The 22,262-nt window shown below is 35.3% G+C and overlaps 1 protein-coding gene across 5 annotated transcripts in view; it reads right to left on the reverse strand.

Annotated features, from left to right (window-relative positions):
• Nucleotides 1-439: 439 nt before the first annotated feature.
• Nucleotides 440-22,262, reverse strand: part of ABCB7 (ATP binding cassette subfamily B member 7) — a gene marked incomplete at its 3' end in the record, with an annotated part of 92,132 nt that continues 70,309 nt past the window's right edge. For all 5 annotated transcript variants that reach the window (XM_084259241.1, XM_084259243.1, XM_084259240.1 and 2 more), the window contains 10 exons: nt 21,670-21,758; nt 21,490-21,577; nt 20,453-20,627; nt 19,397-19,554; nt 18,685-18,848; nt 18,393-18,522; nt 13,009-13,180; nt 9,852-9,955; nt 4,789-4,896; nt 440-652 (listed from right to left, as the gene is read on the reverse strand). In XM_084259241.1, the coding sequence (XP_084115367.1) occupies nt 440-652; nt 4,789-4,896; nt 9,852-9,955; nt 13,009-13,180; nt 18,393-18,522; nt 18,685-18,848; nt 19,397-19,554; nt 20,453-20,627; nt 21,490-21,577; nt 21,670-21,758 (1,401 nt within the window). The remainder of the gene's footprint in view (nt 653-4,788; nt 4,897-9,851; nt 9,956-13,008; nt 13,181-18,392; nt 18,523-18,684; nt 18,849-19,396; nt 19,555-20,452; nt 20,628-21,489; nt 21,578-21,669; nt 21,759-22,262) is intronic.

Consider the following 22,262-nt stretch of genomic DNA (forward strand, 5'->3'; position numbering starts at 1 on the left):
AAGTATTTTAGTGAGGGATGGGGAAGAGAACCAATGAACCTCCAATTTCCTGTTTTTTTTTTTGTTTTTAAATAGAAACACTTTCCATCTAGATTGGCAGCATTGAGGAGGATTTAAAAACTACAAAAATTTGGAAAGCAGTTTGATTCATTTGGTTGTGGATATCTAATAGCCTCAGAAATGAAATTGGGTGAAGTAAAACAGTGACAAAAATTATGCTTTGAACACATCTAAGGATGTAAGAGGAAAACAATTGGGGGATAAATATAGATACTACATTAAATCAACTGTAAAGATGTAAAACTCAAATCCCCTTTCAAATAAATCTTATCTAAAAGGATTCTAGAAAATGAGAATGTGTGATTTTTTTTTAATAGAACAATTCTGCTTCAGTGCAAATGTGTGGTCAAGAAAAAGAAAAGAAAATGTCTCATGTGCCTTAGCAGGAACAGTTTCCACAGCCTTTCACACTGTTGACAATTTCTTCTTGTAGTTTCTTCCTTTCCTCCTCTTTGGACATATTTTCTTTCTTTGCATCCCATTTGGGGTTATGGCTCTGCACACGGCTGCTCTGTGTATGCCACATTTCTGAATAGATACTGCTAGGGTTTGCAAGCAAACCATGGTGGGTACCACGTTCTGCTACTCTACCCTAAGAAAGCAAAAACAGAGAAACATAGAAAAAGGTCATATTAACTAGCACAACAACTGAAAATACATAACACTATCTAAGGATTTGACTCATGAAAATAGCTGTCCCAACTGTTTATCCATAGTATAAGTGGGAAAATTTGAGGTAGTAATGCTTTCTTCACTGCTGCATTATCACTCCAGTGGACAAACAAAAAGCTATGAATTCCATATACTGCAAACTATTTCACCTAATGGATATCAAACTCCAATGTTTAATTTTTCATTTTGAAGGGCAAAAAAAGGAAGGCAAAATATTTTTAAGGGTGATATTTTCTGTAATCATAAGCATTTAATCAAAAGCACTGTTATTTATACAAGGATCTAAAGGATTTTAAAATAATATACCCAAATCCTTGTGTACTTTGAAATAAAAAAAAGATTTCTCCATGGAAAATTTACTTCTTCCAGGAGCTGTTTCTGCTAACAATGACTATTTTTTTAAGATTTATTTTTATTTATACATATAAGAGTTGGGGTACAGGCAAGAGGTGAGAGGATTCACCAGAGACAGAGCGGAGAACAGAACAGGCAGATTGACCAAAGTCCACTGCTAAGGGGAACAGTGGGTGAGTCAGGAGAGGTCTGCTGCGCCATGTGGGTTGCTCCCTGGCCAGCCAGGATCAAACTTGTGCTGCAGAGGCTGCAGATTGCTTCATAGGTTGCATCTTAACCACTTGCGCCACCAGGGAGGCCTGCTAACAATGACTATTAAATCTAACACTGGGTAGATTTGGTAAAGATTCTAAACTCTTATCTATAATTAATATGTCTCTTGACATCGACTGTTAAACATGCTGGGAGACAAAGGGAATTTTGTCACCTTTACTGGTACTCCTGGTGATAGGACCTTTAAAAATATATCCTTAAGCAAAATAACTGAAATTTGCCTGTGTCCACTTCTGAGTGTTTAAGCATCCTCCTTGATTATTGGATGGGCAGTCTAAGAAAGAATAACTGTGCTTAGATGTTTTAACTGCTTTGGGTCTTGAAGAATGCAGTACTCAACTTTGTTATATGTATACCTTTTCATTGGCACGAAAGTCCCCATGATTACTCATTTTCAACTTCTCTTTATTGTGTCAAATACAAAATAAATTCTTAAATGAAAAATCTCATAAAAAATTATTACAGAGAATAGAATTATTTTTGTGAAAATACCAATGAAATAATCACAAAAATTATCATGCAATAAAATGCATAAATTAAAGTTTTATTTGAATTAAAACACATATGTATATAGTTTAAAGTCCAGTAATATTTCAAAGCTTAAACCAAAAAGAACAGTTTTGGCTCCTCCTCCAAACATATACACAAACATACACACACACACACACACACATATATACACACACATATACACATATATTTCCTATTATGGAAGATCTGGCACTCAGTGAACAGAATCAGAAACTTTTTTTCTATAATGAATTCATAGTGATAATTCTATTCCAATGTAACACCACAGAATTGTTTCTCTTCTTCTCCCATTCCATATTTGTATCTTTCTTTTCCTAAGAAAGACCTGTTTCCCAACAATACTAATTAGTGTATTTATTTAGTCATACAATAGATACAAAATAGTTTCAAAATGGCTATTCCAATACTACTACTACCAACTTCTTAAGTTTATATTTTCTTTGAGTTATTTTTGTTCTTAATATATTACACAAAAGGTATATAATCAGAGTAAAAGTTACTTGGCTTAAATATATTTTCCTTCTGTATGGTTATGTTATTTATTTATCATATAATTATAATTCACTCTGTATTCATTTTTTTCCTCCATCCTATTGATTTTTAAGTATTTGAATATATAAGAACATTAGCATTGTTCAAAGTAAAAATAAAATATAAAAAAGCATAATTAGGCGTCTCCTTCCCTCCCCTCTCTCTTCTATTTCCATCTACCCTATCAGTAGCCAGTCCTGTCAGTACCCAGTTTCTTTAGTTTCTACTTTATTTTCCATGAGTTTCTTTTTGCAGAAATAAGTAGATATACGTATATTCCTGCCCCCCCCACCCCCCTTGCAAAAGGTAGCACACTAGATAGTCTTTTGCAACTTACTTTTATTCATTTAAGAACATATCCTGGAACTCATGCCATATAAGTCTCCTTTTTTCTAACAGCATCTATCCTTACTTTAGAATGCTATATTTCTGGATGATTCTAATTATATGTTTAAAGTTTTCTTATGCTCTTGGCATTTTTCACATTTGCTACTGAATTCCTTTTTTTCCTGCTTGTTCTGGAGGTCTTTATTGTGTACTGACATTTAAGACGGAAGGACTAAAAAGCTGACCAGTCCTGTGTGCTTGAGTAAGCTTTTCAACTTTTTCACTGTTGGATGAACAAGTGGGTACCTGGTCATTTTGTTGGGGTCCCCAAATATGAATCTCTTTTCTTTTTCCGAGGACCACTTTTGTTTCTCCAAAGAACACTTAAATTATCTACTTATGAGGGAAGGAGTGGTGGTAGAAAAAATAAACAATTGGTGTGATCTTATCCATCAGTATCTTTTGATTTCAAGTTAATCTCTCTCCTCTTTGTTAAAGTGCTGAGTATCTTCCTTGTGTTTCTGACTCAAGGGACTGAATTATTAATTTTCTGATAGATAAACCTACAGCCTCTTGCTAAGGTTGGAAGGGGATAATCACCAGGCCTCAAGGATTGAGGAAGGACCTTGAGAACACTATTTCATAGGTGGACTTACTATTATTATAAGAGACTGCTGACAGAGCACATGAGGTTACACTGATTTAACTAGAAAATTAAAATCTTTGATATTAATAACCAAGCAATTAAAGAACCATCAAATTATAAGCATAGAAAAATTTTACATAGAGGTGCTATGATCATTAATAAATTATTTCTAATTATAATCTAAAACCCAAGTGCCAATGTTGTAATATAACTGCTTAGATATTGAACCTCATGGCATAAGGCAGATAAGCACAGGCCTGCTAAAGTACTTTAACATTTTACATTTGTAAAACAAAAAAAAGCTCCATCTACATTACTGCATATAAATGTAAAGTTTAATGAAAAGCACAAAACAGCAGATTTTATTTCATATTCTTGAACATCAAGAATAGGGTATATTTACAAAATTTCCCATTTAAGATATTTAGTACAGTCATACTGAAAAATAATCAATTTATTTTCTAATGAATATAAGCATTTATGGACAAACCAACAAAAAGACCTAGGGTCTCAAGTGCATATGTAACTTATAAAGGACATAATATAACCACCACAGAGCTAAACAACCTATAAGAATTTTAGCAGCATGAAAAATTACCCCCAAAATTCTATAGTAAGTACATGTGTCTTTTCTCTAACTCCCAATACTCAGGCTTTCAAAATAAATAAAATAAAATTATTTCAAATAAATAAAGGTTTATTTATTAGAAGTGAAAAATAATCATCAAAAAGGCTGAATGTGAGGCAAAAATCAACAGTGTTAGCCATAATCAGGAGAACATAGGGGAGAACATAGGGAGAACATAGTCTTACAGAGAGGAGAAAAGGAGAAGTACTACAATTTTCAAATTTACCAATCACAATAGCAGTACTCTGATTTGTTTAGGTTTAGGACATTTAGATAGGAATTTCCTCAGAAGAGATTAAGCAGGTTATCCTTTTCTTTATCTTCCCCATAAGGAAAAAGATAAAATAAAAATGGTCATGGTTGAAAACAACCACTTGATTTTCTGGTAGTTTTCTTTTAGACATCAAGTTATTAGAAAAATGAAGATATAAAATACAATAGAGACTAATCAAAGATTCTCTAGAGCAAAAATGAATAGAGAAAAAATTTACATACATACTTTTAAAACCTACTTGTATCATACAATGATTTAATGCTTTCCTGATATAATTTTGCTATTAAAACTTTCATAGAGTGAGTTAATACAGTTCATTCCTTTTTAGAAGTCACACATATTATTTCCCATCAAAAGGGGGTAAAAATGGAAACCTACCAGGATTCAATCTCATTCTAAGAATACAAATTCTTTAGAAAAACTACTTAAGTTCTATTTATAATAATTTCCAATTTTCTTCAGGTATTAAACTTTAAAAGTTAATTCTCTTACCTGGGCCAAGACAATGATTTCATCTGCATCAACCACTGTTGACAATCTGTGTGCAATGAAAATAGAAGTTCTGTGTTTGACTGCATCCCTCATGGAACTAAGAATAGTCTGCAAGTTTGACAACAAAGAGGAAGAAGGAATATAAGATCCATACAATAGGTAAATGTAAATCAAAATAATTACACATTTCCTAAAGGAACACATAAAATTCCAATTAATTATACATTGTGTAAACTTTATACCACTATCAAAAACGTGACCTAATCTCATAAATTACTAAATAGGAGAAAAATCAAACAGAGAAGGCAAACATGACTTTAAGATATGCAACATTGGGCCTCCCTGGTAGCGCAGGGGTTAATGTCTCAGCGCTATCAAGCTATCCAGCCACTGCAGCATGAATTCAATCCCCAGCCAGGGGAGCTGATCCACATGGCGCAGCAGACCTCTCCTGTCTCCCCACTGCTCCCCTTAGCAGTGGATTTCTGTAGATCCACCTGTTCCGCTCCCCACTCTGTCTTTGGTGACTCTTCTCACCCCCCACACCTCTGGCCTACACCCCAGTTCTTGTATGCATAAATAAATAAAATAAACTTTAAAAAAGATATGCAATATTTCTTTAAATTACAAAGTTTGGGAGGAGGTTATGAATATTTTCTATACTTAAAAACAAATAATGATGACTCCAATGATATGAACAGAGCCAACTATTAGGTTGTAGAAAAGTCATGATTTTTTTTCTATATTTTTCAAAGGTCATTTACTAATATCAAGAATAAAGATCAATCAATGATATATTGCCTGTTTTTTTTTTTTAAGATATATTCATTTATTTATACAAGAACCAGGGTACAGGCCAGATGTGCAGGAGGGTGAGAGGATTTCCCAGAGACAGAGCGGGGAGCAGAACAGGCAGACGGACCAAAGACACTGCTGAGGGGAGCAGCGGGTGAGACAGGAGAGGTCTGCTGCACCATGTGGCATCCTCCCCGGCTGGCCGGGATTGAACCCACGCTGCAGAGGCTGCGGACAGCTTCACAGCGCTACGCTCAACCCGCTGCGCCACCAGGGAGGCCCGCCTGTTTTGTTTTGTTTTTTTTTTGATAACCTTTTGCTGTCTTTCAGTGAGCTTCATCATTCCCTGCTCATAGAAGGACATATTTTTATCAGCAAAAAACTGAACAAGGTGCTGATTTACAGCCTCATCTGAATTGAATGTTATACCACGCAAGGAGTTTTATTTAAGAGAGCAAAACATGTGGAAGACTGATGGCACAAGGTCAGGTGAGTATGGTGGATGTGGTAACATCCCATTTAAGCTCCAATAATTTCTGATGGATGATCCCACTTGTGTGTGGTCTTGCACTGTCATGATGGAACACAACTCCTTTACAATTAACAAACTCTGAACAGTTTTGGATAATGGATTCATTCAAACTGCCCAGTTGCTGATAGTACACATTTCAATTGGTTGTTTGGTTCCTTGGTAGGAGTTTAAAAAACACGACACCTTTAAAATCCCACTACACTGAGTGCATAACTTTCCTCTGATGAATATCTGAATATTTTGATGTCATTTGAGGTGACTTATCACATTGGGACCATGACCGTTTGCACACCACATTGTTGTAAAGAATCTACTTATCATCAGTTATCAGTCACTTCAAAAAAGGATCATTTTTCTCACATTTAATAAGCATATTGCAGATGTTTATATGGGTCGTCAAATGAACTCTTTGAGTTCATGAGGAACCCAATTATCGAGCTTGCTTAACTGTATCCCAGCTTTTTCAGGTGGTTGTGAACATTTTAATGATGGATGTTCAATGTTTTTGCAATCTCTTATGTCATGTAATGTGGGTCTGACTTGATCAATGCCTTTATTTTGTTGTCATCAACCTTGGTGGGCCACCCTGACCGAGGAGCATCATTGAGATCAAAATCACCAGCATGGAATTTCGTGAACCATCGTCAGCAATGACGTTCTTGTGGCACATTCTAACCATAAACTACTTTATGCAACTTCTCACAAGCTTGATGCACGTTCTTCACTTTACAGGGGTAAAACAGTAAAATATGGTGAAAATGCAGAGTTTGGTCTTCTATCTTCAACTTGTAAAATCTCTAAAACTCAACCAAATTGCTCAATTAAAAAAATTTATTTTATTTATTTATGCATACAAGAACTGGAGTGTAGGTCAGAGGTGCAGGGGGTGAAAGGATTCACTAGAGACAGAGTGGGGAGCAGAACAGGCAAATCTACTGAAATACACGCTGCTAAAGGGGAACAGCAGGCAAGACAGGAGAGGTCTGCTGCGCCACAGATAGGTTAGGTCCCTGGCCAGGCATCCAACTCAGGCTGTAGAGGTGATAGCACTGAGACTTAACCCCTTGTGCAACCAGGGAGGCCCTCAATTTTTTTAGAATGAAGCTAGAATGGTCAACTGTCAAATGACCAGCAATAACATAGATGCGAATGGCTCTAATACTTCCACTAGTGAGTCATCTGTTGCAAAAATGTATCATGACTTTTCCGACAACCCAATATAATGTTTATCTGGTCAATGAGAGAAAAAATAAAATGAGGAGCTATTCAAGTGATAGAATGCAGAGAAATTTTTTAAAAATCAAAAGAAAGATTTGAGTCTTTCAAATCTTTGGGACCTGAAAAAGTCTCCCAAAGAAATACTCAAAGGGTACAGAAGAATTTGCTCTTCCTTAATTCAAACTCAGGACAGAGGGTATGACAAATTGAATTGTACGTTTAACCTGAGGAAACTTCTTTTTCAAAACCACTGTGACTTTTTAATGCATTCTGAAAAGTACATTTTTGTTTACTGTCTGTAAAGTTGAAGAGCGCTGTATATATATATATATATTCAGGTATACATGGAAACTTGAGTACAGCTGTCCAGATGGAAATAAGGTATATATGTGTGGGGGTGGAGGTGGGAGGTAGATACCAAAAGTTTCTAAAAATATTTCTAAACATTGTATTTATTAAAGAAATAAAATTACCAAGAATAATGGTTACCAGGAAAGGACATCATATTTTACTAGGCAGACTGGAAATCAAATGCAGGGCCAATTCTAAGAAAAACTGTAAATGTTTGTGGAACTTTTCTTCCTTATTCTCTTGAACTTAAATTCTGAGATTATACTGAATGCTCTAGACTTTTAAAAAAGGCCCATTAAAATTGACCAAATGTGGGCCTCCCTGGTGGCCTAGGGGCTCACCAGGGGTCAAGTGTCAGTGCTATCACCACTATGACCTGACTTTGATCCCTGGCCAGGGAGTGAACCCACACGGTGCAGCAGACCTCTCCTGTCTCGCCCGCTGCTCCCCTTAGCAGTATATTTCAGTCAATCCACCTGTTCAGTTCCACACTCTGTCTCTGGTGGATCCTCCCACCCCTCTGGCCTACACCCCAGTTCTTCTACGTAAAAAAAAAAAAAAGGACCAAATTTGAGCAGTCCTTTGCTAGCTCTGTGAGATAATACAGCTATGTGACTAAAATAATGACTACTAGTCGGACTTTTGTGTTAAATGTGGAACACACAGTTTTTGGTATGAAGTGCTTATATAAGCAGGTTCTTCATCTGAATGGGATCGGGTGTTACGTAATATTCCCTTTAAATATAACAATCCTGGGCCTCCCCGGTGGCGCAGCGGTTGAGCGCTGGGTTGCGAAGCTGCCCGCAGCCTCTGCGGCGCCGGTTCGATCCCCGGCTGCTCCCCGGCCACTGGAGGAGGGTCCCACATGGCGCGCAGACCTCTCCTGCCGCCCGCTGCTCCCCTCAGCAGTGTACTTCGGTCCTTCAGCCTGCTCTGCACCCTGCTCTGGCTCTGGTGAATTCTCTCACCCTCCCGCGCTTCTGACTGTACCCAGTGCATGTATAAACAAAACAAACAAACAAACAAATAAATAAATAAATAAAGCATGCCTCTATTAAAAAAAAAATAATAATAAAAAAAATAAATATAACAATCCTTCATATCAAACTTAGAAATTAAGCTGTCTTAAAATCAAATAATATGGGGCCTCCCCTGGTGGCGCAGCGGGTTGAGCACGGCGCTGTGAAGCTGTCTGCAGCCTCTGCAGCACTGGTTTGATTCCGGCCGGCTAGCAAGGTTCTCACATGGCGAGCAGACCTCTCCTGTCTCGCCCGCTGCTCCCCTCAGCAGTGTATTTTATCAGTCTGCCCGTTCTGCCCCTGCTCTGTCTCTGGTGAATCCTCTCACCCTCCCAAACATCTGGCCTGTACCCCAGTTCTTATATAAATAAATAAATAAATCTTTTTAAAAAAATCAAATAATGTGTTCTGAAACTTAAGCCCACACACAAATATCATGTCATAAATGGTCTAAAGCTGAAATTAGGTCTGTCCTTCAACAATAGTTGTTTTTTTTTTTACCATATATTCAAGTAAAATGTAGGTGAATGGAGACAAGTAGCAAATAACATCTGCTATCATCAGTTCTAGATTAAGGAAACTGGTTCAGGAAATTATCACTGTTGTTGAGACTTGTATTTAATTTAAAAAATGTTGTTATGAAGTCCAGTGTAGTTGCTGAGTGCCACAATATCTTGGTGTTTCACAGTATTTCCTATGAAACAAATATAAATTAAGACCAGGTCACAGACTGTGTGTGCTTGACTGGCGCCTCAATAAGTTGCTCCATGATAAGCTGAAAGGCTTTCTGGCATGTACTGGGTCACAATCATTCACATGACCTGTTTTAATGAGTATTAAGTAGCACTGGCAGAAAGACTAAAGCCTTTTTCCTTTGCAAATTATGTGAGTCCGTCAGTCTTACAAGATACAACAGTAATACAACAAAAGCATAAGGTGTCAAGTGGTTCCAAAAGGAGATGCACTTGCAAATGGACTTAATGTGATAGCTAGCACTTGCTATCTGGGGGGAAAGGGCTAGGTATTTTGCTTTATAGCACCTCCAATTGAAGTTCATTCAGAATATAAAAAGAATGTAGTCAATTAACAGAAATTTACAAAGAGAAAAGTTAAGCACTGAGAATTGAAGAATTTTCATCAGTATTTACCTCTTCAGTAATCGAATCTAATGATGAAGTGGCTTCATCATAGAGAATGACTGGGGGGTCCTTCAAAATGGCTCTTGCAATTGCTATTCTTTGCTTTTCTCCTCCTGTTAAGAAAAATTTTAGTTTAAGGAAGCGTAGCATACAGACATATTTTATTCTTCTACTATTTCCATTGATTATAACTACCAAATTATACCATCAACATTTATCTCTTCTATTGATCACTGTTGAATACACTAAGCTGTTAGAATCTAAGTTCACATATGATATCTTTTGTCAAACTATACTTCCTGAAACATGAATGTAATTCTGATTTTGACTTTATGGAAGATAAAAAGAATAAGGTAGGAAGGTAAGAACTTTGATTTTGCAATTACTCCTCTTACCAGAGATATGCTCATTATATACATGCTACTTTTTCTCATAGGTACTGCCCAGTAAAGAGCAATCTTAGAAAAATTTCAGTATTAAGGAATCAACAAAACAAAAAAAAATAGTATATGAAACCCCAAAACTTCAAGACACAAATTCATGAAATTATGAATAACTAAATTTTATCTCAACATAAAAAAGGACCATTTTCAAGGATATTTTTTGATATAAGCTATTATTTTAACAGCATTTTTCCAAGTTAAGGGTATATATTTGATACTGTTTATTTCATCTTGGTTATTTGCCATGGGTCTCAAACAGCGACATTTTAAAATTCAAAAGAAACAGAGGTCCAGAAAGGTTAAGTGATTTGCTCGAAATTACAGAGTAAGTTCCAGTGGTATCTGGAATAGATCTGACTTACTCCCAATCCAGTGCTCTTCCTATTATAATATGCAAGCCCATATTTGTTGTGAAATATATTGCAGTAAAAAATAATGGGACCGTGGTAGGTCTAAAGTTACCAATATTACATAGAACTATTGCTGGATGTATAGGAGATGTCGCCTTGTGGTTTCTTGTCTATTATCCATTAATTTACAAACATCTGAAAAAACTTAGATTTTTCAGCTTCAGTAACCTCTCCAGGAAGTAAGCTCTCCCTGTCAATTATCTGGTATACCAAGCATTATTTTATTTTTATTTGGTCTTCATGGCTACATTTAAAAAATAAAGGGTGCTCCTTATGTCTAATAGTAGTAAATTTATAGTGATACTATCCATAGTCTTCCCTATTTCATAAGGTCAAAATTCTTCAATGATGCCAGGCATCATACCAGAGTTATCTGCTTACCCAACTAGCAACTCAGCAGCAGAAAGCTCCTAACGGAAGTAGAAACTTAGAGTAAGGACTAGTTTTGACATACCTCTGAAATTTCAAGTGAAAACCAACCCAGTTTTAACTGTATTTAATAGAATGTTGGAACCTGGAGAAGAAAGATTTGTTTGTTCTCTAACATAATTATTAGCATAGATGCTAAATAATATAATACTCATTTTAAGAGGTTTGGTTGTAAGGAGATAAGAATAAAATTTCTGGGCCTCCCCAGTGGCGCAGCAGTTGAGCGCTGGGTTGTGAAACTGCCTGCAGCCTCTGTAGCGCCGGCTTAATCCCTGGCCGCCGGGCACGGGTCCCCACAAGGCACGCAGACCTCTCCTGCCGCCTGCTGCTCCCCTCAGCAGTGTACTTTGTCAGTCTGCCTGTTCTGTTCTCTGCTCTGGCTCTGGTGAATTCTCTCACCCTCCCGCACTTCTGACTGTACCCAGTGCTTGTATAAATAAATAAATAAATCTTAAAAAAAAAAAAAAAGAATAAAATTTCTTCAGCCATTCCCACCCCTAAAGGCATGCAGAGAGGAAAGAAAAAAAGAACGTGGCATGGCATGTGAAGCAGTCATACAAGAGGATAGTCTATATTATATGATATTATATGAGGAGCTCTAGATTAATCAGATGGACACATAATATGGGGGTGGGCTAGTAACTGGAAACTACACCTATTAAGAGTGATAGTAATGTATAAATGTGGACGGGAATGATCTGAGCATCTTATACCACCAAGTAATAACCAAATTACTACAAAACAACTTAACCTGAAAATAATCTGCTTAGCATTTTCTAAAACTGTATCAAAATTTTCTAATAGAATACAAATTCCTTGAAAGCGGTTTTGTTTATGCGTCATCTTTTTTAATTTTAACTCTAAAATCATTTAGCATAGTAGTTTGCAAACAATATGTACCTAATTGAAGTTATAAATGAAGCCAGTTTCTAATGGGGAGGAACGTGGATTCATGAAAACTCTTTATTCTCTTTTTGCCTTAACCCCATCCTTAATCTATACATTTGCACTCAAACTAAACTAGAATGAAGAATAGATGAGATAAATGTTGTATGTTTGTATGAGTTCCACTGATTATTTCAGGCATTAGATATCATTAGACTTTTGGAATACAAAAAAGTGGGGCAAAGAAACACTTTTATGGATTCTCTAAAAATTTCAAAGTCATTTTAGGATAATTCATTGTAAACTTAGCAATCTTGTAATTAAACACTTAAATAGAAATGTACAAACCACCAAATTTACTTGACCACTGAAACAGTAGGGACATAAACATTAACTTTTAGCTATAAGGAAAGTAAAGCAGTTAAGTATATGAAGTATAAGGTCGTCTAAAGTAATGAAAATATCCTGTAATGATCTAGGAAATTATCATGATATATATTATTTACTACTAAAATACTTTTCCCGCCTGCCCTCCTGTAGCTACTTCCTAAGGTAAATAATGATCTTGGATTTCCTTTGATATGAAAATTATGGTTATCAAGTTAACACTGATTGAATATGTATCAATAACTTACTATTAATAACTTACTACTAAGTACTTACAAATGAATAAAAAAGACAAGCATGACTTGGACAGTTATTTCTAGCATGTTAGATTGTTTATAGTGAAGAATAGGAGACTGAGGATCTCATCAAAAGTGACTGGATGAGGCAGTGTATTTTGTCAGTCTGCCTGTTCTGCTCCCTGCTCTGGCTCAGGTGAATTCTCTCACCCTCCTGCGCTTCTGACTGTACCCAGTGCTTATATAAATAAATAAAAAAGTGACTGGATGAGGACTAAATTTGTACTCTATCATTACATTTACAGAAAATGGCTCTGATAAATTAAAGTTTGAAAGAAGTATACCAGTGGGTAGTAGGTCTAAACTATTTGATTACCTGAAAGCTTGAGTCCTCGTTCCCCTACTTGAGTGTCATATCCATGTGGCATTCGAAGAATTGCATCGTGAAGTCCAGCTAACTTTGCCACTGTATACACCTCCTCAGGTGAAGCATTGATGTTTCCATATAAGAGGTTGTAGTAAATGGTATTATGGAAAAGGACAGCATCCTGGAGCAGATTTACAGAAATATACATATATGTATATGTATGGGCATTATAAAAAATTTAAACAATAGTAAAGACATAAAGGAATGATGACTAAAATGTGATAACCCCTATAATCACCTTCTTGACCCTGCAATCCCATTTTCCTTGCTAGATCTAATCACCATGAACAATTAGTTTTGTAGCATCAGACACTATTTCAATTCATTTACATGCCTAAATATATACTTTTTTTTTTTCAACACAAGTGGGGTCATACTATACGTATTTTGCAAATTGCTTTATAATATCCTAGAGATTGTTCATGTCAGTAACACAAACCAACCTCATTCTTTTTAACAGTTATATGATACTGAAGATATAATTTATCCATTCCCCTACTGATGACCTTTAACATGGTTTCCAAATTTTCACTACTACAATGCACCCATATATTTCTGTAAGAAGGATTCCAAGAAGGAAACTGTGAGCACTTATATACATTTATCCTTCGATAGTATTGCTCCAAGAGTATACATTCCAACCAATGTGCATGATGGTACAAGTTGTTCATGTACTTAGCAACTTTGGGTATTAAAAATTAGTTGTTTAGCCCCCCTGGTGGCACAGGAATTAACGTCTCAGTACTATCAAGCTACCACAGCCACTGTGACCTGAGTTCAATCCCGGCCAGGGAGCTAACCCTCATGGTGCAGCAAACCTCCCCTGTCTTGCCCACTGCTCCCCTCAGCAGTATATTTCAGTAGATCCACATGTTCTGCTTCCCACTCTGTCTCTGGTGAATCCTCTCACCCCCTAGACCTATGGCCTACACCCCAGTTCTTGTATGCATAAATAAAAATAAATCTTAAAAAAATTAGTTGTTGCCATTTTTAGGGATAAAATGTTTTTTGGTTTAAATTAGCATTCCCTGGCATTCTTCAAAAAAACAGAACAAAGATTACTGAAATTCATATGGAACCACAAAAAACCCCGAATAGCCAAAGCTCTCCAGACTAAAAAGGGGAAAAATGGATGTATCTCACTTTGATTTGAAACTATACTATTAAGCCATGATAATTAAAACTGCATTTTACTGGAACAAAAACAGACACACAGACCAAAAGAATAGAATCAAAAGCCCAGAAATAAAGCCACACATGTATGGACAACTAATTTACAACAAAGGAGCAAACTAAATACACTGGAACAAGGAAAGCCTCTTCAATAAAGATGAAGCTAGGAAAACTGGATTGCCAAATACGAAGAATGAAACTAGATCACTATCTCATACCATACACGAAGATAAAGACTTGGATGTAAGACCTGACATGAACTTCAGAAACATCTTTGAGGACTCCTCTCCAGCAGCAAGGAAAACAAAGGAGAAAATAAGCAACTGGGACTGCATCAAACTAAAAAACTTCTGTATAGCAAAAGAGACAGTAACCAAAACACAGACACTCCACTGAATGGGAGAAAATACCTGTACACCAGATACTTGACAAGGGACCACTATCAAAGATCTACAAAGAGATCATACAACTCAACAAAAACAAAGCAAACCAATCAAAAAAGGAGCAGCAGAACTAAAAAGGCAATTCTCCAAAGAAGACATGCAGATGGCCAACAGGCATATGAAAAAATGTTCATCATCACTTATCATCAGGGAAATGCAAATCAAAACCACAATGAGATACCACCTCACACCTGTGAGAATGGCCCATATCACAAAAACCAGAAACAAGTGCTGGTGAGAGTTTGGAGAAAAAAGAAATTTCTCACGCTATTGGTGGGAATGTAGACTAGTCCAGACCCTATGGAAAGAAAAGCAGAAGTTCCTCAAAAGACTAAAAATGGATCTATCATAGAACCCTGTAATTCCACTCCTATGTATCTATCCAAAGAACACAAAAACACTAATTCTAAAGGAAACTTACAGCACGATTTACAATAACCAAGATATGGAAACAACCTAAATGCTCCAGAACAGATGACTCAATCAAGAAGATATATATACATATATATATATGGTATTCCATATATATATATATATTTCATATATATATATATATATATGGAATACTATTCAGTGATCAAAAAATATAAACTCATGTCATTTGTGGCAACATGGATGGAAATGGAAATGGAAGATTAACCTAAGTGAAGTGAGCCAGAAGGAGAAAGATAAATACCAGATGCTTTCACATATATGTAGAATATAGAATTCTTTGGTTTAAAGGATCAGACAAATACAAACTTTAAAACCAACCCTTGAAACTGATCATAGATTTGAGACATTTAGGAGGAGGTGGAGGGGGAAGGGAGAAAGACTGTATGAGGGGAGAGCACAGTAAAATATGGCAGAGGACTACTGATGCTTTGATGGTGGGAAAACTATAGTGACCTCACCTAAGGGGAGAAATCCTACATTGTAAAAAAAAATAAACAAGGATGTAAAATAATGGTATGTCATTCAAAATTTTAAAAATTATCATTTCCCTAATTACTAATGAGACTGAATATGTTTCTTAAATGCTTTTAAATTGGATTTGAAATACCAAAAACATAAAATTTAAGTACGATAGTTTGCTGTTTTTATTTTTTAAAAAAAAATTCATTGCAAGCATTCACTGGTAATTCAACTTATTCTAACATGGCACACTAAAGCTAATTTACTTAAATTAAGCACCCATCTTGCACCTTTGTTTTAGTCTCCAAATGGCTGAAAAGCAATAGTAATATTAAATAAATGACTACATTAGGTCCCATTTATCAGGATACTCATTAAGATCTTAATTAACATCATAATCAGTCCCAGAGTTACAGATATTATTTCAAATACTCACTTACATACCTATTACTAATGTAAAATTTTCTTGCATTGAGATGTATTCAACTCAATGAACTTAAAGTTCTATTAAGAGAAAATATTTATTTTTAAACACTGTATTCAGAAATAAAAGTCAAGCAAATAGTAACTAGAAACATTGAAAATACAAAAAATAAGGTAAAATTAAAAATAATCCAGAATCCCAACATACACCAACAACTACTATTAACATTTTAGTGTATCTTTTCCTTTTTTCTCTACTTATATGTATATTCATTTAATATAAAATTTGCATATCACATTTTGTTTGGTATCCTCTTTTTCAACAAACTTTGTATCTTTGTGGTGACACTTAATATTCTTTACAAATGTGACATTTATAAATGGCTAGAACACATTTGGTGCTATGATAACTTAATCATCTACTTACTGTTGGATGTTTACACTGTTTTCAACTTCTGCTTTTAAAAATGCTGCAATGAACATCTTTGCAGAAAAATTTGGTTCACATCTGCTTATTACCTTACTAAAAAATTCTAGAGGCAGAATTATTATCTGGGAATATTTTTCAGGCTCTTAATGTATATTACCAATTTGCTCACCAGGAAAGCTATCTACTTCTACAATAAAACAACAGACTAGTCATGTTCCATAACCTTGCCCTAACTGGACATCATAAATTTCAAAATTCTTACAATCTGATAGGTGAAAATTGGTATACTTTTGTTGGTTTAATTTATATTGCTAAAACCTCCAATGAAGATGAGCAGCTTTCATTTATTTTTCCTTAGTGAATAAAAGGTTTTATTTTTCAAAATAACAGGAACAATTGTTACATAGCCCCAGGAGAATGGCAGGGATATAGCTACACGGATGAGGACAGAGACATAAGTGGCAAAGCCCAGAATTCAGTACGGTTTAGATATCCATGTTTCTCAACATATAGTCTACATGTCATCTACATAGGAATAGCCTACGAGGTATATTAAAAAATGCAGGTTTCTGGTCCCTACACTGCCCTAAGAGCTAAGGTATATGTGAAAGAGAGTTAAAATTTCAAAAACCTCCCTAGGTGATTCATGAACAATAACAATCAATTTGGGATTCTCAATGAAAGGGAGAACAGGGCAGAATGTCAAGTGTCAGATCACTTGGGGACTTTTTATAAGTTATATATCCCTGTCTGATCCCTCCCAGAGATTGGATTATGATTCCAGGAACCAGGTTTATAATATATACTAGCTACAACTAGTTACCAGGCTTTTCTATTAGCTTTGAACATAAGAAAAACTAACGCCCTATAAGATTATTTCCTCCTTGTCTTCTCAGACCTTCCTATGAATTTTTTCCCTTGAAATCTTTTCAGGAAATACTTGTTAAATATTTACTACTGGTCAGGCACTGTGCTTGGTACTTAAAAGACAGTAGTATATAAGTATATATAAGTAGTATATAAGTATATATAAGTATATATATGTATAAACTTGAAGTCGGCAGTTAAACTGCTTTATAATTTCTATAAATTTACTATGTCAAACTGTTCAAAATTGAGTTTTCATTTACTAAACAATTATGTGATGGATACTATGCTTGTACTTTAAACATATTACATCTAATCCATGATAATTATCTATCCTATTAAGAAAGATGGTTTCATTATTTTAGATGATCAAACTGTGACCCAATACCACGGAAGTTAGAAGGGTTAGAGCTGGGTGTAGATTCCAGTTGTTTAACTTAAGTCTCTGCTATTTCTTTTATGTTATTCTATCTTTTTAAGGCTTAGAAATCTATCATGCAGACTTTCCATTCACATTTAATTTGTCTTTTTGGTAACAGATTTGATCTACAGGGCCTAATACTTCCTACTACACTAGTGTATTTTGACTTCTTAGACACAAATTATTCGTGTAAAAGATCCACCAATGCAATAAATATTTCTTCAACTATGTTTTATCTTTTTGTGGTATAACATGATGGAATACTACTCAGCTCTTAAAAAAGATAAACTCTTGCCATACATGGATGGAGCTGGAGGGGATTACGTTAAGCTAAGTGAGTCAGAAAGAGAAAGGCAAATACCCAATGGTGTCACTTACATAGAGAGAGAGAAACCAAACAAAGGGTCAGATACAATCAAACTAACAACCCTAGAAAGCTGACTGCAGAACAAAGGCTACCAGAGGGAGAGGGGAGGGAGAAAGATGAGAACAAAGTAGGGAGGGAGCACAATGGACTCTGGGGATGGACTATGGTGATGGCGTGATATAGTACCAACACCTGAAGTGGGGGATCTTATACCTCTAAAACACAAAATAACATTGTAAACCAATTTTACCTCAATTTCAAAAACAGCTATATAAAAAAAGAAAATAACTAAAGAAAAATAAAAAAATAAATTACCTGAGGTACTACTCCCACTGCTTTCCGAAGGCTTTCCAAGCTCACATCTTGTATATTTTGACCAGCAAGGTAAATATTACCCTTTTGAGGCTCATAGAAGCGAAATAACAACCTCACTATTGTGCTCTTCCTGAAATTGAAGAAAAGGAAAGGTTATTTAGCTCTTACTGGCATTAGGGAACCCCTGTTTTAAACCACTATAATCATTTTATTATGAAAAAGAAAAAAAAAACATCGCATTGGGAATCAACAATCAATGATGTAGAATTTTATAAATAACTGAATTACCCACCCTGACCCACTACCTCCAACAATGGCCACTTTTTTTCCTGCAGGGACTTCAAAAGATATTCCACTAAGGACTTTCTGCCCCTCAATGTATTCAAAATGCACATTATCAAAGGCCACTGTAGCTGTCTGTGGTGTGATCTGAAGGGGCGATGCCATTACTTTGTCCTGTCAGAGAAGAGGGGGGAAAAATCACTTTTACATACCACTTAGAGTATACCTATGCAGAAAACTTTCTAAATCACAGAAAGAAAAAGGAAAATAATGGGGAAGGAGAAGGTTTTTAAGTGGAGTTAGATTACTTTTAAGCATGCTGCTAAAGATTTGATTGTTTCACACCTCACTGATAAAGTAAAAAAGTGATTTCTGGGCAATCTGCGGGGAGTGGGTAGAGGGAAGGTGAGCAGGGGATTAAGGAGGTTGAGGACGTGAGGAGAGGCGATTTACATTGTATATTATTATTAGCAGAAATAAATCAAGTGCACGTACAAATCATCAATTTACAAAATTTAGGGTCTAGGTATAATGTTCTTTGTCAACACCATAAGGTTTCTAAACACAGAAGTAAATGCTATCACAACCTCTTAATACATGATAATTCTAATTCCTGCAAAAAAGAATTTGTCGACATGGTACTTTAAGAACATTCCCCTAAAACAATTCTATTAATGGGAGATGCTCAAATACTTTTGAAAGGTGGTAAGTAGATTACTTACTTTAATTCGGGTGTCTACTTTGAGTAGAGTAAACAAGGTGTTCATGTCTATGAGTGCTTGTCTAGTTTCTCTATATACAGTTCCCAGAAAATTGAGAGGTAATGAAAGCTGAAACAGCAGTCCATTCACCATTACTAGATCTCCAACAGTTAGGGTACCTTGACATGAAGTTGGTACAAGGAAAAAAAAGGATATTTTCGATATTATAAGCGTTTCCTGCTTAAGATAGAGAAATTGATAGTCTTATTCTGGGATACAGTTCAAAATGTACATAATCAGTAACTGTCAGAATTACTATAATTTCAAAGCAATTTGATCCACAATTTAGAAATTTAAGGAATTTGATATATGCTAGGTGGAATGGGAAAAGTCCACCCCTAAGTCACTATACATTACACATATATGTGTGTATACATATAAAAGAAAGTGGTTTGATAGAAATACAGAAGGCTAAAAACTTCTCCTTTCTTCCTAAGACACTAACAAGTTTCTCTATAATGTACAACAGAAATTTACAAAAAAAGAACATATATTAAAAATTGGAGCAATGGATATTATCATGATGATAAAACGTATTCAGTGAATGAATGAATTCTAATCGAGCGGGCAAGTTACAGAAAAGCAACACAGACATAATTTACTTTCAAAATGTTTTGCAAATGAAAAACTAGTAGAACAAAGATTACTAATAATTCAAAAAAACTGCTTGCATTTTAGTTCTTTGACTAAACACTACATTATTACATTGCTTTCTAGGTCTACAAATTAGAAACATTAGATGCTAAAAAAAGTCACTTCTGAAAAAAACAGTATGTGTAAACAGTAATCCCAATCAATGAGAGAGCCTGTGCTAAACTTGGAGCATTGAACTAAAGAAAGTAAAAAAATAGTACCATGCTATCAAGAGAATACGTTCTGATACAAAAAGGAAAGTACTCTAAGGATGTTCAAGCACCTTACTATGCTTTATAATTAAGACTAATATACGCATTCCTTCCATTAATCTTTATTTATAAAGGTTAGGTAAAATGTATCTGAAATCCGCAGATCCATTACCTGCCACAATTCCCTGACTGGCAAGCACCATTATAGCCGTTAAACCAACACTGAAAATAGCATTTTGACCAAAGTTCAGCATAGCCAGAGTAGAAGTACTTTTCAGTGAAGCAGTCTCATATGACTTCAAAAATCCATCATATCTTTGGGCTTCATAGTTTTCATTATTAAAATACTATAAAATACACAGAAATAGCAATTACATAAATATAACTTACTCTCTTATGCATTACTATAGTATCCTTTTCACTGAAATTCATCTACAGATGATTTTGTATTGCATATTTCATTCTAAAACTAACTTTTAATATACTGGACTATGATAACCACTGCAGCTTTCCAAAATGAACTGTATTTGTAAAGTCCATAAAATCCATCCCACAAACATTTACTGAATGATTAATTTAAACCCAGATCTAAAAATAACTGCCAATTTCACTTCCTTCAAAAAGACTTCTGATTTCCCAAGACTTTGAATGGACAGTTCTCACTGCTGCACTGCGTCATTATACCTTCATGTATAGTCACTTGCGTACTTTTACTCTCCCAGTACATTAGCAAATTCTGGGAGGGCAAGGATTGAGTATTAATCATTTTTTACCACCGTTCTCCATCACAGCACTTAGCATAGTGCTTTGCATGTAAGAGACATTCAGTAATATCAAAAGTGAACAAATAAATGAAGGAATTACTGAAAAGCACAATGATAGCCACTCTGAGGAGTACAGAAACAGGACTTTACATACCATTTTGATTAACTTAGTGTTCACCCTGAATGCTAAATATGGTAACCATACTTTTATCACTTCTAAATTAATTTGAAAGGTAAAATTCTGATGGGGTTAACCAAAAACTGAAGTGAATAGGGTGATTTCTAAACAATAGGAAAACAATAGAGTACTATTATTCCATTACACTTAGAAGTTCTATCTTAATCTAAAGCTCTAACTTACAGTGCCCATTAAATTAAATGACAGAACAAATCTTAGTTCAGTGTGAAAGTGAAAGGCAGAGGAAAATATAATTAAACATATTACCTTCACAGTTTCATAATTTAGCAGCGAATCAATGGCAGCATTACCCGCATCATTATCCGCTCTGTTCATCTCTATTCTAAATCTAGTTCTGCAAGACAAAGAGTTGCACAGGCATGAAACGTCTATTATAAGAGCATAACGAATTTCTGAACCTTGACTGGCCTCTGGGGAATACCTTACCTCCACCGTGTGACAGCCACTGTGAATGCGGTATATGCACTAAGCGTCCCAAGGGTCACCAACGCAAACTGGGCACCGCATTTGTAATACTGGAGAAAGCAAAAGAAGAAATGGGAAACATTGTTCTTGCCCTATAGTTTATAGTAAACAACAGCTAATTTCAGTCAAAATATTTTAATAAAAATTATAGGAAATGCATAAATGAAAAATTGAGTGAGAAATCAAATACCTTAGAAAATCCACTTTGGGTAACAAGAAAAGAAAATCAAACTGCACTTGCCACCCTGATACTACTGTCAAATGCTGGCAATAAAAATAGTACATAAACCTTAAAAGAAATAAAAATATACACGTACATTTTAATTATGAAATATGAAACTGCTTAAAATATTGTAAATGAATAGCAACCTAGATAATCTGAGCATGCCAGTCCAACGTCACACATAAAAATCTTGCTAACAAAAAAACTGTAAGCACTAGTTAAATGACTGATCTATGTTTAAAACTCAACAGCTTTTATAGTAACAACATGATAAAGACTTGGGACAGTCCTTTGAAGCTCGTGGCAAAATAATTAAACAAACTGCATAATT

Source organism: Talpa europaea (genome assembly GCF_964194135.1).
Source record: "Talpa europaea genome assembly, chromosome: X".
In the NCBI taxonomy this organism is placed as follows: Eukaryota; Metazoa; Chordata; class Mammalia; order Eulipotyphla; family Talpidae; genus Talpa; species Talpa europaea.